General features: G+C 38.7%; 2 protein-coding genes across 7 annotated transcripts in view; both read right to left on the bottom strand.

The window, feature by feature from the left end:
• Positions 1–534, bottom strand: part of N4BP2L1 (NEDD4 binding protein 2 like 1) — a 35,105-nt gene extending 34,571 nt beyond the window's left edge. The window contains exon 1 of the mRNA XM_088793141.1: positions 451–534. Coding sequence (XP_088649267.1) covers positions 451–461 — 11 coding nt within the window. The 5' untranslated portion in view covers positions 462–534. The remainder of the gene's footprint in view (positions 1–450) is intronic.
• N4BP2L2 (NEDD4 binding protein 2 like 2) overlaps positions 1–20,091 on the bottom strand; it is a 96,262-nt gene that overhangs the window by 19,156 nt on the left and 57,015 nt on the right. For 5 of the 6 annotated variants that reach the window (XR_016019321.1, XM_074330096.2, XM_074330090.2 and 2 more), the window contains one exon: positions 14,169–15,999. Coding sequence is in view for 2 of the 6 variants with exons in the window: in XM_074330096.2 (XP_074186197.1) it covers positions 15,993–15,999 (7 nt within the window). In the remaining 4 variants the exon portion in view is untranslated. Of the gene's footprint in view, positions 1–5,197; positions 5,284–14,168; positions 16,000–20,091 lie in introns of those variants that run through there. The other variant, XR_016019320.1, reaches the window with a different exon arrangement.

Raw genomic sequence — 20,091 nt, 5'->3', positions numbered from 1 at the left:
ACGTGCTCAGACTGGGATGAGGCTGCCAACTCAGAAATGGCCTCTGGACAAGCCTGATTTTGCCCATTTTGCCCCAACTGCCTGATTCCTACACCCCATCGCTCACTCTTCTTGGTGTTCCACTCCACACTCATGGCAAAGGCCATGTTTTTTATTTCCACAGCACCCATTATCTGCCACTGCACACAAGGGCACTTGGAGAGTGTAAACTTTGAGGAAGAAGCCTGGGAAGGGGAAGAGTAGCTCCAACAATGTGTCTAAATCTCCATTCTGTAAATTAGGGCAAGTGAAAGCTGGGGGCATCGGAATCGAGTAAAAGCCAAGGCAGACCGTCAGCTGGTTGCATCAGTACAGCAGGAAGGTGTTTCAGAAATGGTCCCTAGCCATGCCATCCTCACTGTTAAGGTTTCTAATACGACCCTCTGCTGGGGTGGACTCTAGTGTACTCACTGGAAATCCATCAATGTCTGTCAGAGGCCCCTCAAAAGCAAGGGTTTGCCAGATGCCAGAGTCCCCTCCGCAGTTGTCTGTGCTTCCACCCTCATCCTGGCCAGCTCTTCCCTGAAGTCATCCCACCCCAGGCCAAAGGCAAGCCCAGTGTCACAGGGGCTCTGGGAGCCTGAAGAGGGAGCAGGACCCCGGGCGAGTTCAGCCATACTCCCAACCTGGTCCGCAGTCTGGAAAACACCAACAGTCCAGGGAAAAGAGAAACTAAAACTATATAAAATGAACATAAGGAAAACACTGAGCTGTTTTAAATAAAGCTCTCAATTTCCAATACAGATGGCAGACAGAACACAATATTTAACTTCCACTCCCTCCCTGAAACCCCACTAAAATGTAAGGGAGGGTTTTGTGTGTGTGTGGTTGTGGGGGTTGTTTTGTTTTGATTTTTAAGCATAAACTATAACAAAAGAGAGAGAAGATCACAGCATTTTTTGAAAACTGGAAAACAATAGCCAGATGTCAATTAATTTGACGAGAGAGAGAGAGAGAGAGAGAGAGAGAGAGAGAGAGAGAGAGAGAGAATCCTGAATACAGAAAGCAAAGAAGCAACACAGTTTACCCTGCATAACCCTTAAAATTTCAGGAACTGGAAGGTTTGGGGCTACAAATGGGGCACTAAACAGGAAGGCCAGGTTGAAAGTCTGTTTAAGAAACAAACAAGCCCAGAATCAGGCCACTGCCCCCAGGGAAACCTGGAGAAGACAAGGATGGGGAGGAGTTTGGGGAAATAAAACAGGCGGGGCTCCCTTTCTGAAAACAAAGGGATTAATTCAATGCCAACCCCTTGTCTTATATTTATCAGATATGAATTGTCATATTTGAAGTTTGTTAAGTACAACTAACCTAAAACAGAATTTTTGAAAAGGTACCTGTTACATAGTTCAAGTACTCTAACTAAAATCTTTGAGGTCAGACATGTTTTAGAATTCAGAAAACGTGTTTGTTTGTTTGGCCTTACATTCTGTGTGGGGTTTGGGGCCACCCCGGTAATTAAACATTAATATTTCTGCAGTGAAATCTATACATAGTCACATAAAGTGGGATAAAAAGGAGTAAAATTAACCTGTTTATTAGGTCAAGTTTTGCTGCCAACTTAGTTTTAATACAAAACATTTAAAAAACAAAAAATCAACATTTGGTTTTCAGAGCTTTTTGGATTTCAGAATTCTAGAAATGGAATCATGGATACATAAGTGGACATATGACTATCCTTCTATCCTGATGCAATATTTAAAATACCCAAGTTTTCTGTGCCTTGTTTTCTTCCATAAAACAAATTCGAGTGTGGCAAACATCTTCAAAATTAGGTGATGAAACGTTCGGGTTGTTACCTCTTTCGCTGGGTTTTTTTAATTATTCAGGTGACTCATCAGGAATGATTGGACAGATTGTAAACAAAATTTGCCATCCAGCAACACTCCTTTGGGGCAGCACTGAACACTACTGATAATTAGGGTCTTCAACAGCAAACAAACTCAGACCAACGGAGTCCCAACAAAATGGTGACTCGAGTTTCTTGTCAGTTTCCCAGGCTGTTTCCTGAGTGAAGCCACTCCCCTGGCACCTGGTACTGCACTCTGTCCCCACAACCCCCACAGCCTGCCTGGTTCCTCCTCATCCCAGAGCCTGTGCCCTGACATTGCCCAACCTCCGTCTTTAAATGAAAACCTGTTCCAAATCCCATTCCTCTGAGAATCAGCTATGTACACTATAAACTCAGTCATTAATACATCAATTCATGTGAATATGTTAACAAGTATATTGAGTCTACAAACTTGTCTCCTGGATTTCACAATTTCCATTTTGCCAGGGGCATTTCAAAGACAATGCTTGAACCCCAGGAGGCATTTAGGGGAGGGGGAATTAACCCTTTCTAGGAGCCTATTATTTCTCAGGCACTATGCTAAGTACTTGCCTGTTATTTTATTTAACCCTCTTTGCATACCCCCAGGACAGGCTGGTATTATAAAGCTATTTGTTACAGGTAAAGAAAGCAGGCTCCGAGGGGGTAGCTTGAGGTCTTGCGGCAGCACTCTGCCCCACCTCCTTAAAGGAGTGAGGGTTGTGAAATAGGCAGGGATTTGTGGCGCCCAACGCCCGCCACGTTCTCCTGCTATTTCCCTCTTTCTAAATTTCTATTTACCCCTCGAGGCCCACTGCTCAGTACCTTATGCCAAACACAAAACAGGGAGGCCCGTTCTCATTGTTTACAATTCTTCTATTAATTGAAAAAATCTGTACATTGCACAACACTCATGAAATTCCCCAAGAAGAAAACATTGATAATTAGGGGTGACTGCTCTGTGAAGACCAGGTTCGGAGGGCGGTTTTGCATGAATGTGGAAGATCAACATAAAAATCAAAAGTACGGCCCAGAAAGTGTCCTCCACACAAACATCCAAATCTGGCAGGTATGTAGCAGAGTCCCCAGCTGGCCACAGCCAAATGTGTCCATGCTGGTTGCTGTACTGGTGTCACACTAGGGCCACCTCCTGGCGGAAAAGAAGACATTCCCTCTCTAACCTCTAACATCACCCCTCGAGGGCAGGAATGTTCTTGCCCTCGATGGTGTATAGAACAATGTCTGAATTGAGGCCACTCGATAAATATTTGTTGAACCAGTGAATGCATTCTCCACCTCCTGTCTCTGGAGTGCCTCAGGGCCTCTTAATCTCCCTAGCTGTATTTATCCCCCATTTTCTAATGGTCCCCACATTTCTAAACTCTTCTCCCAAATCTGTTCTCCTCCGTCTTCTTTAGGCAGAACTAGGTTTAAAACAAATGAAAATATTTTTACTGGGTATATGTATATTTCTAGGTAAGAAAGGGAAATAGACTACTGTTAGAAATAAGAGTTAAAATGGAGAGAAAACATATGGCAAATGTATGTGCATTGAATTCTTATCAAACACAGATACATATACACTGAAATCGTAGCAGCTGTGTTTATTTCATAATTTAGGCATTTGGGGAAAAGCGCAGTGTGTTTATTTTAATGTCAGCGGGATATCAAGTTTAGAATATGAGTTTGTCTACATGTTTTACCTCTTTTCCTAGAGAAGCATTTAATATTTAAATATAACCTGGATCCCTAATTCCCAGCCCCCGTCACACATCACATAGCAGTGGTGAATCTCTCATAAACCGTGTGTTGACAGAATGCTCTAAAATATGTTCTAACCAATGAAGTTGGAAAATAAATTTGGTCGCAACAATCTTGGCTTTGTTGCATTTCACAAGAAGATCTATATTTAAAGGAAATAAGAACATTACGTGTGCAATAGCAACACAGGGTTGCTATGGTAACAGAATACATTTTTTACATTTACTCCCTAATTATGGTACGTATGAGCTATTACAACCAAATAATGTCAATGTTTACTTCCTTGTGATCACATAGAGGTCTCTGGAATAAGTTGTTCAAGGACTTCTCATTTATTAACCTATCATCATGTCTTTTCTAGAAATTATAATTTTAAAACATAATAATGATTAATATTTGGCATTGGAGATAAGTTTGCACCGTTATTTAACTCATGAGGGAATACTCCCAAAATGACAAAAGAAACATGCCATGTTTCCCCGAAAATAAGACCTAGCTGGACCATCAGCTCTAATGCGTCTTTTGGAGCAAAAATTAATATAAGACCCAGTCTTATTTTACCATAATATAAGACCAGGTCTTATATAATATAATATAATAAATATAATATAATATAATATAATATAATATAACATAATAGAATTTTTATATATTTTATATATTATAATAAATATAATATAATTCTTATATTAATTTTTGCTCCAAAAGACACATTAGAGCTGATGGTCTGTCTAGGTCTTGTTTTCGGGGAAACACAGTAATAACCATAAGTGTCAATTTAAAGTAGTGTGTGTATGTGTGTGTGTGTGTGTGTGTGTGTGTGTGTGTGTTCAGGTAGCAATAAGATTGCCATGGGGAATGAGGAGATACCAAGTTTAGAAAAATGTATTTGGTTTTACTCACTGGGCACACAAAACGAATCTACTTTCCCCCCAGCAGTACTAATAAGAACAGTTAAGAAAGATCCACTATCCTGAACTATATAATTCTATATAGTGTCACTAAACCTTGATTTACTATTTGTCTCAAAATGTACCCCTAGTATTGCCCCTCCGCACATTTAAATCACCATCAACTACTGTAAACAGAAACCCAGTGCACTGTCCCCATTCCATTATACAGAGCACCGGCCTTTCCAGAGTCTTGGGGACCTTTCTACTTTTCCCAGCCAGACCTTCTCCAGCCACTTGGAAAATGAACAGCCTGCCAGAATTGGCATGTCTCCCTCTGGACCAATAGAACACCAACAATGAGGCGCCTCCCAGTCAGACACACAAGAACACTAAGTTGTTCCTCTATCATCTCAGCATAAGACGGCGGGCTGGCCAGGAGAAAAGACATAATGAGGAACAAAGGACTCTCCTAAATGGGCACCTCGGTCACCCACTGGTCCTTACACCAGCCCACACCACACAAAGTTCGGGGCTTAAGTGTTACTTTCTCTTTAGGACTGATTGAAAGAAATATGCACATTCCTTCTCTAATGTAATATAAGGGATGTAGCCTTTCATGTTATATTTGAGGAACGGATTGTCTACAATTGTTTTGTTTTTTTGAAATTCTTCTTTAAAAGCCTTAGCAACATACCTTTTCTGATGTCTTCCATTGCAAATAGATCACATTCAGTGCCTTCCAGTAGAGAGGAACCATGTAGCCATCAGGCAACCAAGATTCTGTGAGGGAAAAAAAAAGGAAGAAGTTTTATCTTCTGTGTAAAAATCTGTCACACAGATTTTTACCCTAAATATGAAGGTATGCAAACATGATATCTAGATGGTGAAAGCCTGGTTTTGAAGATATTTCAGCTAACACAGGAGTTGGTTTGTCTCAGACCTCTATCCTCTATTAGGGAACACCATCCAGACTCAATGAAAATGCTTATGTATATATATGTAAAACAATACACCTCATTGTTCACTAAATAGAACTATAAATATAAATATAAATATGAATATATATCGCATTTATATGGTACTGTCACAGGGCATAAAATTTAGTCCTTTCCTGTGACATGTATTAAACATTGCAACTATACCAACTTTTAGTCTTGGAAATTGCTCCTTCCACATAAGAGTGTCTTGGGGAAAAGAATCCTCACAAACAATTAATGTCCAGACCACACAAAATATTTTTGCTCTACTCACATATCTCTAGCAACATGGGCAGTTGGGTTTCTTCAGGCCTTTATCGGGCTGTATTATGTCACCCCATTGTGTCTGCGCCATTCCTGACACGTGATTCGTTTCACTTCCCTGCCCCATTTACAAGGCCACTGGCCATAGAGAGAACCTAGCCACACAAATCAGTCTATAGCCTCGACTTCCAGTTTTCTCCTCTCCTTTTCTAAGAATATGTCATTTCCAAATGTGAAATTTTCCCTGTTTTTCTTGTAAGCCACATTTGTATAAATACTGCTTATAATTCACTTCCATAAATAAACTACCCCAGACAAAACCATAACCCCACAGTCTCTTCCACAATCCCCATAGCGCTGCTAACCTCACTCATAAAATATTCATAAGCTTGTCATTTACATTTTCTATGTGCAATAATTTTGTTTTGTGTTAGTCTCATCTCTTCATTTAGAAGGTAAGCTATTTGATGAATAAGGTCTATTTCCTCTAAAAAGCTTTCCAAAGCTTAATTAATGGCTGCTTGATCATCATGGTGATTAGGATGGTATTGTACATTCAAGGGAGGAGGAGGTTTAGAGTCTGTTCCCACAGTGCCTTACTGTTTTCTGGTACTGTTCTAAGATGAATAATTGTTCATCTTTTGGGTCATGGACTACCCCCCCACCCCCGCCACCTCGAGAAACTGATAAAATCTATGTTGTTTCTCCCAGAAAAATTACACAAAAAAATTTTGCACACAATTTCAGAATATGGACCTTGGATTAAGATCAGAGACCTAAAATGACTTCAATTATCTTTTAAAATTCTCCCAAAGAAACAAATGCATTCTAATTTTTTAAACTGGCATGTTTCTTTGGTGCATCTAGGAGAATAGAAAATTGCAGGAGTTAAGATGTGATTATTCACAAAGCTTACAAAAATGATAAACCTGGCACCAGACCCCAACGAGCAGGCAGACTGATCACTGTGACACACTGGGCCTGAGACATGGTTGGGGGAACATGTCTGTCCAGAAGAGCAGGAGTTTAGGAGCAAAGTAAAAACCTCTGGGAGACAAGCTGTGAGGGAGGAGCGGGCACAGGCACCCCGGTGGGTGCAGGAGAAAAACATTAGGAAGACACAGGAGGGCTGCAGGGCTTGGAGCTCTGACCCCTTTTGTTCCCACAACTTGTCCCTAAAGGAAGGGACATGCGCAATCGACTGCATGAAACAATCTACACGTGCAACTGACTTACAGATAAAGTTAGCACATGTGCTCCATTTCCTCCAGTCTTTAAAAATTAAACTATTGAAAACTAAATTTGGACATCATCAAAATGGTGGCGTGAGGTGAGCCTCTGGAAATCTCCCCTGGAATTTACAACAAATTGAACAACTATAACTCCACAAAGGACTCCCTGCACAGCAGACAGGCAAGACGAAGAGTCTCACTACTGAATTCACCTAAAGGTGGGCAAATTGCGCACGCGGGGGAGGAGGGAGGGAGAAATGCGGAGACGGAGCCGCGGGTGCAGGATGCAGACCAAGCTCAGTGCTCCGAGCTCGCTGCTTCCCGGAGCTACCACAGCTGCGGGAGAGGGAAGACCTCGGACTGCTAGGGCTCTGCTTGTGGCCCACAGGGCTGAGGGGGCAGCATATAACACGGCTGAACCGAACGCTCACGGCAGAGACCTCGGAGCAAAGACTGAGGGAAAAAGGCTGAAAATGGTGGTTTAAGCCCTCACTGCTGCAGAGAATGGAAGCCTTAGGCACTGACAGTAGCTGCCCCCTCCTTACCTTTCCAGAGCTCACCCAACCCCCACATGCCCAGTGCTAGAAGTGGAACAGTAGCAGTGTCTGATCAAAAGAATAGAATATTTGCAGTTCTGAGAAATGTGGTCTGCAGACACACATTCCTAGCCCAACTAGTTCTGGCAAAGGGGAAGAAGCTGTGGAAGCAGGACTGGCTGTGGCGGTGGTCGCCACCATTGCTCTGGGCCACCTCTCACAACCCACCCCGCCCCTGTCCCCACCTATCTGGGCGGATCCCTGCAGGAGTAAACAGAACTGCTGAAACACATGGGCTCTGAATCTGGTTCAAGAAGAGCTTTGGAACTTCAAAAGCTCTCCACATCCCCACATGGACTCTGCGCCTTATGACCCAGGCAAACTGTTAACAGAGGAGAAGCCCACCTTAACAGGAAATCCTCCCATTGTGATAGAAGCTGGAATAGTGCAGAGAAAACATAACACTACAGTGTGAGACCAAAAAAAAAGGCTGCAGTCAGAGAGAAAATAAAACATTCTACCAACACATGCTGGAAAACAAAAGAAAGACCTCTTCCTATCAACCTGTTGCAAAACCCACTCCTGTAGATGTCTAGGAAGAGAAATAATAAATCACTAATTGCCATGAATACCCAAGGCAACAAAACAGCTCAGAAAGAAAGTGAAAAGTCTCCAGAAAATGAATTTAAAGACATGGAAATATGTGACTTAAAGGACAGAGAATTCAAGATTGCAGTTCTGAAAAAACTCAATGAGATGCAAGAAAACACAGAAAGGCAGTTTAATGAACTCAGAAACACAACATGAACACAAAGAACAACATGAACATTTTACCAAAAATATTGAAATTTTCAAAAAGAACCAAATAGAATATCTGGAGATTAAGAACTCAATAGAAGAAATTAAGAATGAAATAGCCAGCTTAGGTAGTAGAGTTGACCAGATGGAGGAAAGAATCAGTGACATATAAGATAGAAACCTGGAAATGACATGAATGGAAGAAGAAAGAGACTTGAGACTTAAAAGAAATGAAAGAACTCTACAAGAACTTTCTGACTCCATCAGAAAGAGCAACATAAGAATAATGGAGATATCAGAAGGAGAAGAAAGAGAGAAGGGAATAGAGAGTATATTCAAACAAATAGTCAGTGAGAACTTCCCAAACTTGTGGAAAGAACTGGATCCTCGAATCCAAGAAGCAAATAGAACACCTAATTACCTCAACCCCAACAGGCCTTCTCCAAGGCACATTGTACTGAAGCTGTCTAAAATCAACGACAAAGAAAGACTCCTCAAGGCAGCCAGGGAAAAGAAGACGGACACCTACAAAGGAAAGCCCATTAGATTATCATCAGATTTCTCGGCAGAAATTCTACAAGCCAGCAGGGAGCGGAACCAAATATGCAAACTATTGAAAGAGATAAATTATGAGCCAAGAATAATATACCCAGCAAAGATATCCTTTGGATATGGAGGAGGAATAAAGACCTTTCCAGACATACAGAAGCTGAGGGAATTTTCTAACACATGACCTGCACTACAAGAAATACTAAAGGATGCTATTTGACCACCATCAACAGGGACAGTTTGTGGCAACCAAAACATAAAAAGGGGGAGAGTAAAGGCCTGAACCGGAATATGGGAATGGAGAAAGTAAGCATGCTGAAGAAAATGGAATACTTTAAATATCAAACTTTCTTTTACATAAACTTAATGGTAACTGCTCAAAAACAATCCAGAACTGAAATATATACTGTAATAAAAGAAGAAACAGAGTGAAAAATCATAGAATACCACCACACAGAAATAATAAACAACAAAAAGGCGAAGAAACAATGGAGACGCAGTGTTACAAGAAAACTAAAGATAGAATGATAGAAAATCTTCACATATCAATAATCACCCTAAATGTAAATAGACAGAACTCACCAATAAAAAGGCACAGAGTAGCAGATTGGATCAAAAAACTAAACCTGACCATATGCTGTCGCCAAGGGATACATTTTAGCTACAAGGACAAGCATAGACTCAAAGGGAAAGGGTGGAAATTGACACTCCAAGCCAATGGTATCCAGAGAAAAATCAGGTATAGCCATACATACTGATATCAGATGAAACAGACCTCAGGGTGAAAAAGGTAACAAGAGACAAAGATGGACATTTCATAATGGTAAAGGGGACTATAAAACAAGAAGACATAACAGTCATCAATATTTATGCCCCCAATCAGGGAGCACAGACACATACCAAGCAACTACTAACAGAACTAAAGGGAGATATTGACCAAAACACAATTATACTAGGGACCTAAATACATCATTGACAGCTATGGATAGATCATCCAAACAGAAAATAAATAACGAAATAGCAGCCCTAAATGACACATTAGATGAAATGGACATAATTGACATTTATAGAGCACTTCATCCTAAAACATCAGACTATACATTTTTTTCTAGTGTACATGGAACATTCTCAAGGATAGACCATATATTGGGACATAAAAATAGCCTCGGCAAATTTAAGAAAATTGAAATCATACCAAGCATATTCTTTGATCATAAGCCTTTGAGATTGGATACCAACTGCAAAAAGAAAGCAGGAAAAAGCACAAATATGTGGAGATTGAACAACATTCTTTAAAGGAACGACTGAGTCAAAGAAGAAATTAGAAAAGAGGACAAAAGATACATAGAAACAAATGACAATGAAAATACATCCTACCAAAATTTCTGGGATGCAGTGAAAGCAGCTTTAAGAGGGAAATTTATATCACTACAGGCCTATCTCAAGAAACAAGAAAAATCCCAAATAAGTAACCTCACGTTACACCTTAAAGAACTAGAAAAAGAAGAACAAATGAAACCCAAGGTCAGCAGAAGAAAAGAAATAATAAAAATCAGAGCAAAACTAAATGAAATAGAGAAGAAAAAGACAATAGAAAACAATTAATGTGACAAAGAGCTGGTTCTTTGAAAAGATTAACAAAATTGACAAACCCTTGGCTAGACTCACTAAGATAAAAAGAGAGAAGACACTAATAAACAAAATCAGAAATGAAAAAGGGGACGTTATCACAGATGCCATAGAAATACAAAGAATCATCCAAGAATACTATGGACTATATGCCACCAAATTCAATAACCTAGAAGAAATGGACAAGTTCTTAGAAACATATAGCCTTCCTAGGCTGAATCACAAAGAACTGGAAAATCAAAACAGAACGATCACCAGTAACGAAATTGAATCAGTCATCCAAACCCTTCCCAAAAGCAAAAGTCCTGGACCAGATGGCTTCACTAGTAAATTTTACCAAACCTTCAAAGAGAATCTAATACCAATCCTGCTCAAACTCTTCCAAAAAATTGAAGAAGAGACAGTACTCCCTAACTCATTTTATGAGGCCAACATTACCCTGATACCAAAACCTGGTAAGGACAACACAAAAAAAGAAACCTACAGACCAATATCTCTGATAAATACAGATGCAAAAATCCTAAACAAAATTCTAGCAAATCGAATGCAACAATGCATTAAGAAGATTATTCATCACAACTAAGCGAGGTTCATCCCAGGGGCACAAGGATGGTTCAACATACACAAATCCATCAATGTGATACACCACATAAACAAAATAAAGGACAAAAATCATATGATTATATCAATTGATGCAGAGAAAGCATCTGACAAGATACAACATCCATTTATGATTAAAACACTTAATAAAATAGGTATAGAAGGAAAATACCTTAACAAATAAAGGCCAGATATGACAAACCCTCAGCTAATCTCACAATTAACGGTGAAAAATGGAAGCCCTTTGCTCTACGTTCAGGAACACGACAGGGCTGTCCCCTGTCACCTCTGCTTTTCAACATAGTATTGGAAGTCCTCGCCAGAGCAATCAGGCAAGAGATAGAAATAAAAAGCATCCAAATTGGGAATGAAGAAGTTAAATTGTCACTCTTTGCAGATGACATGATGCTATATATATAGAAAACCTTAAAGACTCCACCAAAAAGCTATTAGAAACAATCAACGAATACAGTAAAGTTGCTGGCTACAAAATCAACGTACAAAAGTCCATTGCATTCCTATATACTAACAATGAAATCTCAGAAAAAGAAATTTAAAAAAATTCCTTTTGCAATTGCAGCAAAAAGAATAAAATACCTAGGAATAAACTTAACCAATGATGTGAAAGACCTATATGCTAAAAACTATAAGACATTTTTTTAAAGAAATTGAAGAAGACACAAAGAAATGGAAAGACATTCCGTGCTCATGAATTGGAAGAATCAACATAGTTAAAATGGCCATATTACCCAAAGCAATATACAGATTTAATGCAATCCCCATCAAAATCCCAATGGCGTTTTTTAAAGATATAGAACAAAAAATCATCAGATTTGTTTGGAACCACAAAAGACCCCGAACAGCCAAAGCAATCTTAAGAAAAAGAACAATGCTGGTGGTATCACACTCCCTGACTTTAGCTTGTACTACAGGGCAACAATAATCAAAACAGCATGGTACTGACAGAAAAACAGACACATAGACCAATGGAATAGAGTTGAGAATCCAGAAATAAAACCACATAAATATGGACAGATAATTTTTGACAATGAAGCAAAAAATATACAATGGAGAAAAGACAGCCTCTTCAATAATTGTGCTGGGAGAATTGGAAAGCCACGTGCAAAAGAATGAAACTGGACTGTTATCTGTCACCATGTACCAAAATTAATTCAAAATGTATCAAAGACTTAAGCATAAGATCTGAAACAATAAACTGCATAGAAGAAAACATAGGTACTAATGGACCTTGGGTTCAAAGAGCATTTCATGAATTTGACTCCAAAGGCAAGGGAAGTAAAAGCTAAATTAAATGAATGGGACTATATAAAACTTAAAAGCTTCTGTACAGCAAAAAAACCATCGACAAAATAAAGAGGCAACCAACTGAATGGGAGAAGATTTTTGCAAACAGTGCCTCGATAAGGGGCTAATATCCAAAATATACAAAGAACTCATGCAACTCAACAACAACAAAAAACCCAATTGAAAAATGGGCAGACATTTCTCCAAAGAGGAAGTACAAATGGCAAATAGACATATGAAAAAATGCTCAGCATCACTAATCTTCAAAGATATGCAAATCAAAACCACAATGAGATATCACCTCACCCCAGTCAGAATGGCTATCATCAACAAGACAAATAGTAACAAGTGTTGGAGAGGCTGTGGAGAAAAAGGAACCCTCATACACTGTTGGTGGGAATGCAGACTGGTGCAGCTGTTATGGAAGGCAGTGTGGAGGTTTCTCAAAAACTTACAAATAGAATTACCATGTGACATAGCAATCCCTCTCCTGGGTATCTACCCCAAAAAATCTGAAAACATTTGTACATAAAGACAAGTGTGCTCCAATGTTCATTGCAGCTTTATTTACGGTGGCCAAGACATGGAAACAACCAAAATGTTCATCAATAGATGAATGGATAAAGAAGTTGTGGTCTATATACACAATAGAATACTATTTGGTGGTAAGAAAAGATGAAATAGGACCATTTGTGACAACATGGATGGATCTTGAGAGTGTAATGCTGAGCAAAATAAGTCAGACAGAAAAAGCAGAGAGCCATAAGATTTCACTGATATGTGGTATATGAACCAAAAACAACAAAAGAACAAGACAAACAAAAATTCATAGACACAGACAATAGTTTAGTGGTTACCAGAGGGTAAGAGGGGAGGGGGATGGTAGATGAAGGTAAAAGGGATCAAATACATGGTGATGGAAGGAGAAATGACTCTGGGTGGTGAACACACAATGGGATTTATAGATGATATAATACAGAATTGTACACCTGAAACCTATGTAACTTTAGTAACAATTGTCACCCCAATAAACTTTAATTAAAAAAGAAATTAAACTATTTCAGGTGATTTTTTTCCCATCATTTAATCTTCACCGTCCCTTTCTTTACTATTCTCATATCTGTGCCATAATGTGAATGAGAAAGGAAAGGGCCATGTACCAAATAAGGGAAAGTAGCAAGAGTTTCTTTTTTTCTTTTTTTTTTTTAAAAAAGGTGCTTCTTCTTCTGTCACATACTCCCTGTTTGCCTCCTTCTTCCTTCATTCTTTCCAGTGTTTATTCAAATTCAGAGTCCAAGTATTCTACATGCTCAGACATGTAAGACTATTGGTCACAGAGGTGGGGGCAGGGAACTCGACTCTGAAGATCAAGCACCATTTGCTGTGGGTCCTCCACTCCCACTGCTGAAAAGCATCACAAGGTCAGTTAACTGCATGAAATCACTAGCTCGAGGTAGAAACACCTGAAAAACTACTTGCATATGTTAAACTGGATATTTTATTTGTAGCAAATAAGCACAATTTACCCACTGTCACTCCAGGAGATAGATCCACAAAGCTTTACTAGTTGAAAGACAAACCTGGTGACAATAGTAGCTCAAGGTCAGTGCCTGTTGAATCTGGCTTTCTCCAGTGTGGAGGAACTGTCATGGCTGAGGCTCCTCCTGTGGCTTCAGCTTCTCACCAGAGCTTTCCTTTAAAAGGTGAAGATCATGAGTGATCCTAAATACGTACCAGGTATCAGGTGCCCTACTTAAAATTTCTGGAGAAGCAAACCCCATGTCACTTCGTTTATTATCTACTCTTATGTGAGATTTGAAAGTCAAAAACAGTATCTTCCTTGTAAAAGATATCTTCTGTAGCACACCGGAATGAATAGGGTTTTTGTAAAACACAGAGTGCCTTAGTCTGTTAAATGGCAGTGTGGGGACAGAGCCCCAGAAAGTAGTTTACAGGCTCTCGGCCTCACGTGGAGGGGTGCTGGCTCAGGTAGTAGATGGCCGTCAGCTGTGGCTGATTGGCCGTCAGCTGTAGCCATTGAGCCATTAGCCACTAATATAACTGCTGCGGCTACGAAGGAGAGCCGAGGAGAGAGGAGGAGAGTGAAAGAGAGTCGTCGGTGGGTTGCAGACAAAACGGACAGCAGGTCGCACGTCCAGTGAACCCAGCCTCCAGTGAGACCGTAGTGGTATGACTCCCCTACCTATGGCTCCGTGGGTGTTCCTTTTTGGCCTCACCATATCCTGCGTTATGTGGGGAGCGGGACCAGAGACCCTGCAGGCCTCCCCGCACGATAGGCAGGTAATGAGAGTAAATTTCTCCCCCAACATTTAAAACAGTATCTTTGACAATATCAGAGTAAAACCATAATGAATGATGATCAAAGATCATGTGGTTTTCGTTAGTCTCTTCTTCACTATTTATTTCTGAAATTATATTTTTCTTCTTCCAAAATAAATTTTAGTCCATGTGACTTTTCTGTGAATAAGCCACATTTCTCCCTTTCTCTTACACTAGTATGACTCTGTCCCAGTAAGTTGAAGTTTGGTGCCAAACTGAAAATCCTTTTCTGCCTCTTTTACTTATTCTCTGTTGAGTGTAAGGCACTCTGGGATATTCAGTTTAAGTAAGCAGCTTTCAAAGATATTTGTTTCTGTTTCTATGATTGAATCTATGTTCTCAGTTGGAAGAGACAAATCTTCATTTTCTATCAATAGCTTCTCCTGGACTGTTTCCTGGTCCTGAGCATCTTCAGAAGTGGACATCAATGTAATCAATTGCCGCCTGCTGTCAGGACAGGCCAGCTTTCTACCATCTATCTTTGCTCTCTGATCACATATACACACGTATGAGGGCCCTCAGGCCAGCTACCAAAATAGGGTTGTCTATTAGGGACCAGCTGTAATTCTTCATCGGATAAACTGAGAAAAAAAGCTCAGTCGTTTTTAGTTATATTTACTCCTTTCTTAAAACTTTATCTGAAGTTCAGGGTCCATACCAATAGCACAGAATTGTTTTGTTTGGGAGACTTTAATCTAGGTACCATCTCTCTCTTCTGAATAAATGAGCAAGGGGTCTTAGTAACTCGGTCCTGGACATCTAATACCGCGGATGTGTGTTTCCAGTATGCTTTCTGCCTTCGTGCCAGAGCAGTCATCACCGGTGACATGGGGAAGATTTTCCGTCACTGTTGGACAAGTAACAGAGCTTCCATTTGGCCTCAATGACAAACTTAGAAACAAGTCATCGTCTTCCTTAGGGAGGTAATTCTTTGGTGTATTGTCCAACTCAACTGCAGACATAACAATTGGAAAACTGTCTTCAGGATTTATGTTTTCCCATCTTTCATCTTTATGGCCATTCCCTAAATCTCCTGGTTCATTTCCCAGACCTCCAGTGACGGTACACCCCCGCTCCTCTTTGGTCTCTTCCAAGTGTTCCCCTTCATTCTGTGATGGGTCCCGAACTCCTGGCATGAGATAACCTAAGGTTTCAAATGGCCTTTTCTCCATGATTTCACTATAACCATTGTGCTTATTTCTTTTTCTGTTTCTCTTCTGCTTAGTTTTGCTGAGCCAGAGCCCAGTTTTCTTCAAGTTTCACTCTCTGAAATATAAAAGAATTAAGAACATGTATAACAATCATTTATAGAACAATAGCAAACTAAAACATTACACTCTTATTGTGCAGATTTCCAAATCATTGGTACAAGAGATGCTACAGTGTGCCGCTGCCAGCCGCACACAGAATGCTCCCAGCTAGATGCCTGCTGTCCAGCACAGCCACACCTTCCGCTCCTATTGTTTAGGGCTGTATATTTACAAGGAGTCAGATGAGTTTATTCCCAAGTCTATTTATACTAATCCGTTGTTACTCTAGTTATGTAGTTTGATTAAACATTATGTAAACATGACGTTAACCAGAATATGACTACAACCATGTTTCCCCAAAAATAAGACCTAGCCGGACCATCAGCTCTAATGCATCTTTTGGAGCAAAAATTAATATAAGACCCGGTCTTATTTTACTATAAGACCCGGTCTTATATAATATAAAATATAATATAATATAATATAATATAATATAATATAATATAATATAATATAACCAGGTAGGTCTTATTTTCGGGGAAACACGGAAAAAAAGTTTCTATAAAATTGAAGTAAGTAACTACATAAAGATGAGGTACTAAACAATTGTTATCAAATTAGGTATGGGAGAATAACTATAAAGTTTGGTTAAAAATTATAAAAAACCTGTAACTCTGCACTCATATTGCTTTGAAGATTTCTTTGGGTTCTCCCTCCAATTTATATCAATAGAAACCAGATGTTCTTAACAATGCATTACAGGTGTGGTTTACAGGTGTGAAAAAAGGATAAATTCTACTGAACAGAATCATACATAAAGATTGGTGAATGTACATGTAAGCATAAATTCAAATAAAATGTTTAAAGTTGTATAGAGCATATAAAATGTATTACATATGTTGGATTGAAGTTTGCAAAACAAGTTGTTTACTAGTAGGGACAGAACTATGGCCGCACATGTGTGAGACTGATAAGAGTGAAGTGAAAAACATGTTTTTGTGTGAAACTGAGCATAACAAACTTGAGTGATAAACACCTTCACCAAAACAACTTCTGGTTATCACCTAAGAGATAAACAACTCCTGGCAAACAACTTCCGATTATCACCTCAGAGGTAAACAAGTCCAAGGAAAAAAGGATAAAAGCAGAATTCCAGAGCAATGCTATGAGTAGTCCGACTGCAAGGGGCAAGCCACCAGGATTCTCCAAAGTTCTTCCTTGCAAGACCAGCTTGCCTCAGACCCATCGGGGGCCCAGTCACCGCTCCTGGACCAGGAACCTTCTCCATCCCGATTGACTCTGGGACTTGGTTCGTTATTAACACGTTGCGTACGGCGGGGTTTAAATCCCTCATACTCCTCTGTTCCGGCAGGTTTTTAAAAGAAACTACTTTAAAATGCACTCTTCTCTTTAAAGCGTAAATGCTTCTATGTCATTTATTATTTTTCTATAAATAATAGATTCTACAAATAAATTATTCTATAAATTATTCTATAATTATTTTACAAATAATTCAATAAAATATGCAAAGTAAAAAGAGTCAACAGTAAAAAGGAGAATTCTCGTTATCCGTCCTTAACGCATGGCTCAGAAAAAAATGAAGATTCTCGTGATCTGTACACAACGTGTTAAATTCTATTCTATTCTGTATAACCTTTTGCGCTTACCAGAGCATTGGCCTCTGGAGGGACATTGGTCCCAAATAAAGCTGTGTGACTCACTCTATCTGAACCTGTATGCTGGGACTTTGTTCCCCACTCACATCTAGAGTACCACGCAGGGACATAGGGCCCTGCGGAGGGGTTAATGTCCCCTTGGCTTTCAGGAAGAGACTGAAATATAGCACCTGCCCTTACAGGCGCTCGCAACATAGTTATGTATCATTACTTAATAATTCCTTACTTTAATCAACTTTTCCAGTGAACTAACCAGCCTCCTATCCCATTCATGCTAGATGAAAGGACTTTTATTGTAAATAAAGCACCTAGCACAAATGCCTGGCACATGGTGGATAGTTCATAAATGGCAGATCTTATTTTTACTATATATTAACAACAACAAAAACAATCATATATATTTCATTGAGACTCCCAGGATGCAATTCAAGATTAGAATAGGGCAGTGGCTGGTATGATTTATGCAAAAAGAACAGGTGAGACAGAAGAACTGGAAAATTCTCAAAATGTGATTTATTTAATATAATTGCAAATGATTAGAAGTTTTTCTTTTAAAAGTGGCCATATATAGACAAACTGATAAATCCATCACCTTTATCAAAGATTAAAACAGCTTTCACAACCAGACCAAATAAAAAAAAAAGGAACATGGATATAGAATTATAAATAGCATAATTAATAATGTAATGCTCAATATAATGAACAAATATGGAATACTACATCCCAAAATTGGAGGAAAAAACATTCTTTCAAGCCCACATAGGCTATTTACAAATATTAACTAGGCCACGAGGCTAGCCCTCACAAATATCAAAGAATTACCAATGTACAGACCACATTTTCTGACCATAATCAATTAACTTTGAAATCAGTAACAAAAAATTATTTCGGAAAAATTTTTTAAATGTTGACAAATTCATAGGTAGAAAAAATTGTAGTAGAAATATGTAAAACAGAATGACAATAAAAACAATTACTTGTAAACATGGTATTTAAAGGGACATTTTACCATAATGTTTACATTTTTAAAAAGCAAAGATACAAAATTAAAGGGTTAATCACACAACTGAAGAAGTTAGAAAACGAAAAGTAGAACTGGGGTGGCCAGTTAGCTCCGTTGGTTAGAGCGTGGTGCTAATAACACCAAGGTTGCCGGTTCGATACCCGCACGGGCCACTGTGAGCTGTGCCCTCTTTAAAAAAAAAAAAGAGAAAGAAAACCAGTAGAACTAACCGGAAGAAAAATGAGAAGGGAGGGAATAATAAAGAATGAAAAAGATAAAAAAGAAACAGAAAATAAACACACTCTAGGCAAGACCAACAAATTAAGAAGTTGATTATTTAAAAATTTATAATAAAATACACAAACCTCTCGTAATCAAATGGGGGAAAAAGCAAATTAGTTTTAAGGATGAAAAAGGAGGCTCAAATGCAGATCCAGAAGAGATTTTAAACAATAAAAGGATTACAGCATTATTTACAATAGCCAAGACATGGAAGCAAACTAAAAGTCCATCGTAGATGAATGAATAAGGAAAATGTGGGTGTATATACAGTGGAATATTACTCAGCCATAAAAAAGAAGGATATCTTGCTATTTGTGACAACATGGTTGGACCTTGAGGGCATTACACTAAGTGAAATAAATCAGACTGAGAAAGACAAATACCATACCATATGATTTCACTTATATGTGGAATCAACACAAACAAACAAAAAATGAGCTTATAGATACAGAGAATAGATTGCCAGAGACATGGGGTAGGGGTGGGCAAAATGGGTTAAGGTAGTCAAAAGGTACAAGCTTACAGTTATAAAATGAATAAATCATGGAGAAGTAATGTACACCATGGTGACTGCAGTTAATGATACTGTGTTATATATTTGAAAGTTGCTAAGAGTAAATCTTAAAAATTCTCATTACAAGAAAACGTTTTTTAACTACGTATGGTGATGGATGTTAACTGGATTTATTGTGGTGATCACTTTGCAATATATACAAATATCAAATCATTATGTTGTATACCTGAAACTAATATAAAGTTATATGTCAATTATATATCAAATTAAAAAGTAAAAAATAAATAAAAGGGTAATACTGTGAATAACTTTATACAAATAAAACTTATTAACTAAAACTGACTAAAAAAGAAACAGAAAACTGGAGTAGTCCCATAATAATCAAATAATACAAGTTAACTTTTTTTCCCAATAAGAAAACTCCAAGTCCAGGTGACTTCTCAGAAAAAGTTCTACTAAATAAATATTCAAAGAACGGTCAATTGTGAATATTATGCAAACTTTCCAGAGAAGAGAAAAAGAGAGAATATCTCCAATGTTTTTCAGTTTGATGGTACTTTCTAAACACAAAAGTACACTTTATAAAAACAAAAATCCTAAACAAAACATTAGCAAACTACCTTTAGTAATGAT

Source organism: Rhinolophus sinicus, chromosome 16 (assembly GCF_057876585.1).
Source record: "Rhinolophus sinicus isolate RSI-liver-muscle chromosome 16, RSI-T2T, whole genome shotgun sequence".
Classification (NCBI taxonomy): domain Eukaryota; kingdom Metazoa; phylum Chordata; class Mammalia; order Chiroptera; family Rhinolophidae; genus Rhinolophus; species Rhinolophus sinicus.
Note: the sequence above shows the minus strand (reverse complement) of the source record. Positions and strands in the feature narration are given on the sequence as shown.